Source organism: Aulostomus chinensis, chromosome 4 (assembly GCF_037954235.1).
Source record: "Aulostomus chinensis isolate RoL2024-O1b breed Wild chromosome 4, RoL_Achi_v1.0, whole genome shotgun sequence".
In the NCBI taxonomy this organism is placed as follows: Eukaryota; Metazoa; Chordata; class Actinopteri; order Syngnathiformes; family Aulostomidae; genus Aulostomus; species Aulostomus chinensis.
This window is the reverse complement of record NC_141323.1, coordinates 7677461-7687500: the sequence shown is the minus strand read 5'-3', so window position 1 is coordinate 7687500 and position 10040 is coordinate 7677461. Positions and strand designations below refer to the sequence as shown.

Below are 10040 nucleotides of genomic sequence, written 5' to 3'. Positions count from 1 at the left end.
CGGGGAGATGAGACACGAGATTCTCGAACAGAAAAGTAAACCATGAGGGAAAAGACAGTCCCTACATTCTGGATTGTTTTAGTCGATGTAGCAAAGGTCCTTCTGGGGCAAAGGTCCGTCAACAGTTGGACAGAGGTGTGTCTGTCTTCTGTGGAAAGTCACTAACCATTGTTTAGAATATCACTAGAACCAGCAGAATACCTGCACAATTAATCAGAATTTAATTGAAATCGTTATATTGTTAAAGGCTGGTTCTGTCCCAAAATACCTTTTTAAATTAAACATTATGGCAGCGCAGGGATGTCCTGTCTACACACCACCTTCAGTTAATTTGTTTGTTCCCTCCATTATCATTCACACGAGGATTTCGGATGCAATTTTGCAAACCCTCACACATTACCAGTCAAAATAAACACAAGTAAAAGCGATTTCTTTAAAATAATGCAGCCCCATAGGCAGCGGTGATAGAATGACTTAAGTGCAGAAATGGTTTACAGCCCCCTCCACTGGCTGCAATGTGAAGTGCAACATCTAAAGGTAAAGTAAGCAGTACCAGTCTGGTTGGTGATGAGCTTCAAATCAAAGTGGTGTGACAGTATTTACAGCAGCCGGAACCGGTTAGGTGACAGGAACATTCCCCTGTGTACTTGTACTGCAGCACATACGCAGATATCCAGTGGATGTATTCACACATTTCCAGGGAATGGCCTCCTTAGTCCCCAGTCATGTTGCTCAAATAAGCTTCTGTAGCCCTGAAGTTCCTGAGAGACAACATGCCACCATAAAAAAGTACAGGGGTACAAGTGTTATACCATACAAGATTGTATGGTACAAGTCAATATGTCATGGTTCTTTTGAAGGCGAACTGCTGTCCAGGCCTCTTCCTCCTGGTAAGATAATGCGCACAGCCACAGATGCGGTTTCTGCAGCCAACATGAGCAACATGACTCTTCTCGACACAGCTGACCCCGATGACCCTGGCGAGACCTCATCGGGGGCCATCTATCCCATCAGCTTCCAGGTACTCTACTGCACCAGCCTCATGTATGGAACTCAAATAGCATCAGTGTCACAACTGAACTTTTCCTTCCAGCATATTAATCCACAAACACTTCCTATAATCATAATTAAAAACATTAAAAAAAAGTATTCATGACAGCGACTAAAATAATTGACGTCATGCAGAATTATGTGATTGACACCGGGTTCTATCTGTTGGTAGGTCTCTCTGACGGGTTTCCTGACTTTGGAATTTGTTTTGGGTCTGAGCTCCAACCTGACAGTTCTGGTCCTCTACTGCATGAAGCAGAACCTCATCAGCTCCGTCTCCAACATCATCACCATGAACTTGCATGTGGTGGATGTGTTAGTGAGTCCTGACCATGAGTGGCAATTATTGTTTTGCACATTGGCACATCACATTTTACGAAAGACGAGGTTGAAACCAACTTAAAATGACTAATGTGTGTCTTAGCGCTGCTAACCTCTACACTCGAGCTGTAGGGGAACACTGTGCCTCCCATTTATCATAATTTGTTTGAGGTATATGTGCTATATTCAATATGTTTGTTTATTGTTCACAAAAGGCAGAGGTACTGAACCTGGTGGTATTTGTGGCTCTTTAGACACCAACGCTTCACAGTTGAGGTCAACACCTCCAAAGTCAGGTCTCTTGCATGTAAGCTCATTATAAATCTTCTGCAGACAGGTTCAGGGTCTTAGGATGAGCATGTAACTTTTGGAGGATAACCCTGGCAGTTGCATGCTAACATATTTGTAGCAATGTTGCCTCACATCATAACAAACTGGCCTCTTTTAATTTTAAAATGATTACAGAATTGAAGGCATTCACAGAATAGCTTCTAGCTATCAAAGAGTCTGAAACGTGCATCGCTGTAAACGTTTTAGAAACCCTAATAACCTTTAACGGGCTTGACTTGGGTTCTTTACTGAGAAAGGATTAGTCTGGACGATTATGTCCCTCATTGTCCCTGTTTGATAAAGAGTTTAAGGTAACTGGGGAAGGAAAAAACGACCCCTACATAAAACAGTCTCATAGTTGATGCAGGGGCCTCGTCTAGTAATAACAACACGTAGCATTCCCACCGTCAACAGGCAGGTAAAAGGGACAAGTGCCTGAGCCGGATCCAGCCAGTCCGGTTCATATTGGTCTCCTCTGGGAGCAAAGTAACAAGAGGACTGCGGCCCAATTATCAAACTAAAGGCTTCTAGGTGGGAGTCCAAAGAAACAATGGGTTATGCTTTTTCGTGTGTCACCTGGATTTCTGCTTGTTTCCAGGTGTGTATTTGCTGCATTCCTCTGACAACTGTGGTGGTTCTACTTCCTTTGGAGACACACACAGCCGTGATATGCTGTTTCCATGAGGCCTGCGTCTCCTTTGCAAGTGTGGCTACTGCAGCGAATGTGCTGGCCATCACTGCGGACCGCTATGACATCTCAGTGCGGCCAGCCAACCGCGTGCTTACAATGGGCCGAGCCGTGGCTGTACTGGGATCCATTTGGGCTCTGTCCTGTTTCAGTTCCCTTGTTCCTTTTATGGAAGTAGGCTTCTTCATCAGTTCTGGTATGGACCTTGTCAACCACACAGCATTGTTTACAGTGGCTCATACAAATGAGTACTACACCGAGCTGGGCCTGTACTATCACCTGCTGGCACAGATCCCCATATTCTTTTTCACAGCTGTAGTAATGCTAGTAACATACTACAAGATCCTCCAGGCACTGAATATTCGTATTGGAACTCGCTTTCAGCATAACCTACCACAGAAGAAGCACAAGATGAAAAACACCATCTCTTTGAGTGCTGCGACACAAGCAGGGTCAACTGATGCATCACAGAGCAACACGGGGGCCCGGGCGGGCGGGAACGCACCTTTGGGTATGCGTGCCTCGGTGTCAGTCATTATTGCACTTAGAAGAGCCGTAAGGCGTCATCGGGAGAGACGGGAGAGGCAGAGACGGGTCTTCAGGATGTCTCTTCTCATCATCTCCACGTTCTTGCTTTGCTGGACTCCAATAACTGTGCTCAACACCATCATCCTCAGCTCTGGACCCAGTGACCTGACTGTTGGCCTGCGCTTGGGCTTCCTGGTCATGGCCTATGGCACCACTATCTTTCACCCACTCCTCTATGCATTCACCAGGCAGAAGTTCCAAAAGGTTTTAAAGAGCAGGATGAAGAAGCGGATGGTCTCTGTAGTTGAAGCTGACCCCACCCCCGACAACGCGGTCATCCATAACTCGTGGATCGACCCCAGGAGGAACAAGAAAGTCACCTTTGAGGACACTGAGGCCAGACAGAAATGTCTGTGCTCACACGATGCAGAGTAGTGGAATTCCCCTCATGTAAATATGTCGAATATGTAAAGTAATTGGGAATTGGTTTTACTCTGAGGCAGATGGAAGCAGAGAGTATTACAATAGAACTCCACACTGATTTACACAAATACAGAGCCGTCTCACCAGTCTAATGCTCTCAATCAACACCAAAGCAAGTTGTTTAACACAGTTTTAGCCTTCCTAATATTAGCTTAGCATTAAGATAAAAGAATCCACATGGATTCAAAACGCTGAATTTCACTTAAAGATGGCAAGTGTACATTTCCTGGTTTGTGTGTGGGAAGCGGTTGAAGAAAGTGTCCAGAAATGTGACTATGATGAAAACTGCAAGTCAAACTCAACACTAAAAGTGTGGAGGACATAAATCCACATAGAGAACCATCTCACATCAGATAAACACACATTTAAATGCAAGAAGAGTCATTAAAACATGCTTCACAGATAAAAGAGAAACTACCAGCAAGCAATCGTAGGTGTACAAGTACAAGGACTGATTTCACATCTAATTATTGCCTCACTATAGGGACTGTTTCAAAATAGGTGACATGAAGATGAAGAGTTGCTTATTGCCATTTATTGTGGAATGCTGTACTAGTATGGAGGACAATAATGTCACGACTGTCGTCTGGTTAACAAAATATGAGGCACAAGTTTTTTTACTGTCATAGAATCCCTGACTGTTCGTCACCATTTGTAATAAACAACCAAGAGCACAATCTGAGTCAGTGTCTCTGCTCGTGGGCTTCTCACACACGGACAGAGCAGAGCAGGAAACAGTCATCAGTTCAAATCCAGAATTTTCAAGTAAAGTTTAGGAAAAGAAAAGTGGAATTTAACCACTTCACCACTCAAGCTGACAACAAAACACTGATTTTCTCACTCCACACTCTTTTTTTCTCACTGAAAATGCTCTTTAATGTTATTCATTGTTCAGACTATCTGTGGATTTTTGAAGTATGAAGGAGATTCCCGTGTTTACGGTGGACCAGTGACTCCCATGTATTGCCTTTTAATGTTATCATCTGGGTTATTGTTCCACAGAGACTTAACATTCAAAAGAGATTAAAAATTCTTTGTCGAAAACAAATTAAAAAACAGCTTCTGGAGGTTCTCATTTTATTGACAAGTCACTGTGGGTTGTGCTCAGCCACCTTTGATCACCAGAGCTGCTGCAAGCATGCGATAATGAACCAAAGCAAAGTGTGTGTGTGTGTGTGTGTGTGTGTGTGTGTGTCTGTGTGTGAAGGCTGCTCATGTCCTTGTTCCATTATAGTATAAAATTTAAATCCTTCCTGATTAAACTTCATCGGTCCGATCGTATCAAGCACGCCTCACTATAAAACATGGACACAAACGTCATCCTGCACCTGCGGAAAGTTTCGCAGTTTGACGTTCTGAAACAATCCAGAGGGAAGCTGCAGCTTTCAGGTTCCCAACATTGTAAACAAATCAGCCCACGAAATGAAAGAGGTGGGCTTTTTATCATGTGTATTCACTGCTGAGAAGACCAGCACTCATACAATGATCCACAACAGAGCACCAACGCCACTGGATGAATAGAGACGCCAACGTGGTGTCACCCTTCAGGACCAGATTCCTGGTATAGCGTGTGAGAGTGAATGTGGTATGAGAAGTGGTATCACACGCTAACAGGCTCAAGCTGCTGCTGGTGAACGTGCTGGGTCCCACTTGTGATAACGGAGAGTGCAATGGCAGATAGACGGAACCATGCATCAATAGCACTTTCACTGCAGTGACACCACAAGGTCACACGGTCCTCTACACCGACCCAAGCAGTCGTGACAGAGTTTCACCTGAAGGCTCACTGACAGCTGAGCTAGCTACCACGGTCGTGATGTCACGGGTGTATCATGTGATGTCAGATTCTACTTGTGCTACAGATGTCGATTCCTTCTTTGTTACGGCAGTGTTAGGGAAGACTCACTCATACCGCTCCCGAGTCCCACCACCCCGGCAACCCCCACCCCCTTTTCAGGATACAGGACCACGAAGTCCAGTCCCCCCTTTGAACACATCCTTCAGTTAGAAGGTCTCCTCAAAAGCTTAAAGCCATCTGCCTCGACCGGTTGGGGTTGAGAGGGGGAGCAGAGAGATGGGGCAGGAGAGAACAGAGAGGGGGAGAGGTAGAGAGGAGAGAGAAACACAGGGTCAGGGCAAGTGAGTAGTTGGTCAAGGACAGGAAGTGATCAACCCAGCGTCGACAGCCCAGGGTGACCTTTGGGCCAGATAGATAATGTGAACGCGAGCCCTGGTTTCTCCCCAGGGGGCCGTAGCCAACAACAGGAGGCAGAGTCTAGTGGCACGTCCTGGGAACACGTCACACGGTATGTTATGCTAGGCGTGTCCAAAGTCTTCAGTTTATAAATAACCTGCGCCTTGTTGTGAGGGAAGCCACATTCCGTCATCCTCCCGGCCAGACTTTCACCATTCCTGAAATGTTCCTGTGAACGACCTCCTCTTCACGGAGGCTGCGGATCTCTATGCCTCCCTAGTTGGCCCTCTTCCAAAATGTTCGGTGTATTAAAGGAACCACACTAAACTGGTTCAGGTCATATTTACCAGGTCGATCTCAGCTCGTACTAACTAATGATAACCCCTCTGAGACCACTACAGTCAGTTCTGGTGTTCCACAAGGGTCTGTGCTTGGACCAGTCCTCTTCACCCTGGACCTGCTTCCTCTAGGTCACATGATCAGGAAACTCTCCATTAATGTTCACTGCTATGCAGACGACACTCAGCTGAACTCATCAATGATCCACATGGAACAAACCAGCTGACTGAACTGGAGGCCTGTCTGAAGGACAGGAAACATGGAGGACCATCATTTCCTTTATTAAACTCTGATAAACTGAAGTTCTCGTGCTGGGCCCAAACACCTGAGGACCACCTGATCTGATGAGACAGGTACCCTGGATGGCACCACCCTGGCCCCCAGCACCACCGTAGGAACCTAGCAGTTCTCTTAGACCAGGATCCTTTAACTCCCACATTCAACAAATCTCCAGGACGCCTTCTTCCATCTACGTAACATCGCTAAGATCAGACACATCCTGGCTCAAGAAGACGCAGAAAAACTAGTCCCTGCTTTTGTCACTTCCAGGCTGGATTACTGCACCTCCCTCCTACCAGGCTGGACTAATAAGTCCCGAAAGACTCTCCAGCTGGTCCAGAACGCTGCTGCCCCCCTGACTAGAACTGGTAGCAGAGACCAGGTCTCTCCTGGACTGCTTCTCTGCATGGCTCCGTCAGATTCAGAACAGAATTTAAAATTCTCCTTCTACCATCAAAGTCCTCAACAATCAGGCTCCTTCATCCCTGACAGAGCTCCTAGTCCCCTATGATCCAGCAAGAACCCTTCACTCCCAGGATGCAGGGTTCCTGCTGGTTCCTAGAGTTCTAACAGTAGAATGGAGCCAGAGTCTTCAGCTATCAGGCTCCCCTCCTGTGGAACCGTCTCCCAGTTTCAGTCCAGGACCCAGACCCCCTCTCTAGGTTTAAGAGCAGACTTAAGACCTCCTTGTTGATCAGGCTTATAGTCAGGACTGCTTAGGTTGGCCCTTAGATCTGCTGCTATAGGCTCAGACTGCTGGGATCTCCCATGATGCACTGGGCTTCTCTCTCCTCCTCCTGTCCTCAGACGTGTTACTAACTCCTCTTCTTCTCCCCACATCCCAGATCCTGGTGCTGCTGGAGGAGGCTCCAGACCTGAAGAGGCTCCAGCTGCCACCCGTAGCTCCACCTGCTCACGTCCCCGTCTGTCCATCAGTCTCTCCTCCTGTCTCTCCCTCTTTCTCTCTGTCCCTCTCTGTCCTTCTCCATTCTGTCTTTGTCTCTGTCCATCAGTCTCTCCTCCTTTCTCTCTCTCTTTATCTCTGTCCCTCTTTCCTTCTGTCTCTCTGTCCTCCTCCATTCTCTGTCTTTGTCTCTGTCCATCAGTCTCTCCTCCTTTCTCTCTCTCTTTATCTCTGTCCCTCTTTCCTTCTGTCTCTCTGTCTTCCTCCATTCTCTGTCTTTGTCTCTGTCCATCAGTCTCTCCTCTTGTCCTTCTCTCTTTATCTCTGTCCCCCTCTCTCCTTCTGTCTCTGTCTTCCTCCATTGTTTGTCTTTGTCTCTGTCCATCAGTCTCTCCTCCTTTCTCTCCCTCTTTATCTCTGTCCCTCTCTCTCCTTCTGTCTCTCTGTCTTCCTCCATTCTCTGTCTTTGTCTCTGTCCATCAGTCTCTCCTCCTTGCTCTCCCTCTTTATCTCTGTCCCTCTCTCTCCTTCTGTCTCTCTGTCTTCCTCCATTCTCTGTCTTTGTCTCTGTCCTGCTCTCCTGCTCTCTCTCCGTCCCCACTGATCCTGGATCTGCTCCACCTTCCTGCTGGTAAAGGAAGGTTCTGGTGGCTGCTGTTGCAGGATGTGCTGCTGATGGAGAACTGTTGGGTGGAGGTTCATTGAAGGAGGGAGGTGCTGGACCTGCTCTACTTGGACAGAGTCAGGACAGAACTTTGGTTGGGGTTTGGCGCTATAGAAATAAAATTGACTTGACTTGTATCTTGAACTTGGAACTCGCAGGTGAAGTTTTTCTCATCTATCCTTTGTGTGCTACCGTGTTTATTAATGTCCTGCTGGATAGGCAATGTCATCACCACACCCAGAAACTCTGTGTCCGGTCATATCAAACTTGGCAAAAAGACAAGGGTTGGAGGAGGGTAAATTTGCGTAGCGATTTTCCCCCAGCCCGTGTCGCTCAGTGTGAAGAAAACAGGTGCCCCAGCAATTTGGGGGGCAAAAACATGACTTCGTGTGAAAACACCTGGAGAGTTCACATGGGAAAATGCATTTATTGTTAGTCCGACTCAAACTGGACTGTTAAGAAACAATGTTACCATGTAAGTTATTTTTAGTGGAATTCCTAAAAAGGGGGGGTGGCGGGGTTCAACATGGCTGGTAAACTTGCGGTGAAAACGAGTCATTTCTGCACAAAGCGACAAAGCTGATGCTGCTTCAGATAAGGAGAGGAGATGGAAATGTTTTTGAATTCAAGTTCACTGCTCGACCACGACTCACTGATATCATATGAAATCACAGCAGCTCAATTCAATGAGGGGATGGAGCTGGAACCAGAGGGTAAACAGTGCCATAAAGGTGCTGGACACTGATCCTGGATCAGTAGAAACAATGTGAGCTGTAGGGTTGACATGCACGTCCTCACCGAGTTCATTGAGGCTTTGGGCAGCTTTGGTGATCTCCCTACTGCCCCCCTGGAGCTGCACCTGGAGCCTCTTGCTGAGGTACAAAATACGAATTATCCTCCGCAGAAGGTCGCAGGCCACCTGGAGCAGAGAGAAGAAGTTCACCAGTGAGGTTGCACTCACACACATTGAGGTTAATACCACAAGGACAGTGGTAGTGGAGGAGTTACCTGCAGTCTGGCCAGCTGGGTGATCCTGGCCACTATCTTGTTGTACGGGTCCACTATCTTGCTTCTTATCCTGCAAACACATTTAGAGTTTGACTTTCTGGAACCTGGATGGCGCATATGAACACACCTGATTGGTCCTCATTCATCATTCTAGCCAACATCTGAGTGCAGGAATCATCGCACAGCCCCACTCACATGTGACTAATGAAACTGATCACACCTCACTAATCACAGCATGCGAACGACCTGTCGCACAGCCACGGCGAGATCATTCAAGAACATTTTTATACTTCTGTTCCATTTCTCTTCACTTCTATCGGAGCTCAGTAACGTCCACGGCTCTGTAGGTTTGTGACGAGTGCCTATCCAACTAACAGAGGAACTTCTCTGAGTTGGAGACTCACGTCACCTGATCACCTGAACCAACTACTCTGATGTTTCAGACTGACAAGCGAGATGAAAGGAAATCAATGATAGGGTCAACAGGGTTGATGCGTCATCAGTCAAATGCCAGCGAGAGGCAGCGCTGCACCGTCACCTGCGTGAGCATCAGCTGAGTTGAAGCAGCGCTCCTGCTGAGTTTATCATTCATGAACAGATCCTGTGGATGTCAGGGAGTGTAGTCAGTAAAGTAGGGTATGTGTTGCAGAAATCAGCCTTCAACCTTTACATATCCCTCCATCCATCCATCATCCCTCCATCCATCCCTCCATGTTCCCCCTCTTCTCCTGTTCAGGGTGGTGGGGGTGGAGCCTATCCCAGCAGCCTTCACCCTGGACGATTCAACAGTCCATGGCAGGGCCAACTGTTACGACTCAGCTCGGTTAGGGACAAGGAGACGTAACACGGGAAAATCCGGTGCTGTTAAAACGGGCAGTTTTATTCCCAAAGGTCAAAGGTACGCCACATGCTTTGTCAGGGTAACAGAAAATGAAAGGAACTGCGGCCACAGAGGGCCAAAACCTGCCAAACGAAAACCCGGAACCACAAGACAATAAAACAACTCCACCGGAGCGACCAGCCACACAGGGCAAACGAACAAAAATGCGATTCGGATGAAAAACGATAAAATAAAACGGCTCCACCGGAGCAACCAGCCACGCAGGGCAGCACAGAAAAGAAACAAAAGCGTAAGCAAAACCAAAACGAACAGGAGGGGCTCACCAGCCTCGCCTCAACCGCCGCACCACAGTAACTCGATCACACAGACCACACGAAGTTGCTGCTCTATAGTTTAATGGAGCCACGCGAG

The 10040-nt window shown here is 47.2% G+C and overlaps 2 protein-coding genes across 6 annotated transcripts in view; one reads left to right on the top strand and one right to left on the bottom strand.

Annotated features, from left to right (window-relative positions):
- Positions 1-4450, top strand: part of LOC147262494 (G protein-coupled receptor 22-like) — an 11855-nt gene extending 7405 nt beyond the window's left edge. For 3 of the 5 annotated variants that reach the window (XM_086201409.1, XM_086201408.1, XM_086201407.1), the window contains 3 exons: positions 1-1021; positions 1223-1369; positions 2300-4450. The exon at positions 1-1021 is cut by the window's left edge and continues 1155 nt beyond it. In XM_086201409.1, the coding sequence (XP_086057535.1) occupies positions 704-1021; positions 1223-1369; positions 2300-3352 (1518 nt within the window). In that variant the 5' untranslated portion in view covers positions 1-703 and the 3' untranslated portion in view covers positions 3353-4450. The remainder of the gene's footprint in view (positions 1022-1222; positions 1370-2299) is intronic. The other 2 variants (XM_086201411.1, XM_086201410.1) reach the window with 1 other exon arrangement.
- cog5 (component of oligomeric golgi complex 5) overlaps positions 1-10040 on the bottom strand; it is a 60562-nt gene that overhangs the window by 28339 nt on the left and 22183 nt on the right. Inside the window, exons 7-8 of the mRNA XM_086201412.1 lie at positions 8789-8858; positions 8579-8699 (exon numbers count right to left, since the gene is read on the bottom strand). Of these exons, the coding sequence (XP_086057538.1) occupies positions 8579-8699; positions 8789-8858 (191 nt within the window). The remainder of the gene's footprint in view (positions 1-8578; positions 8700-8788; positions 8859-10040) is intronic.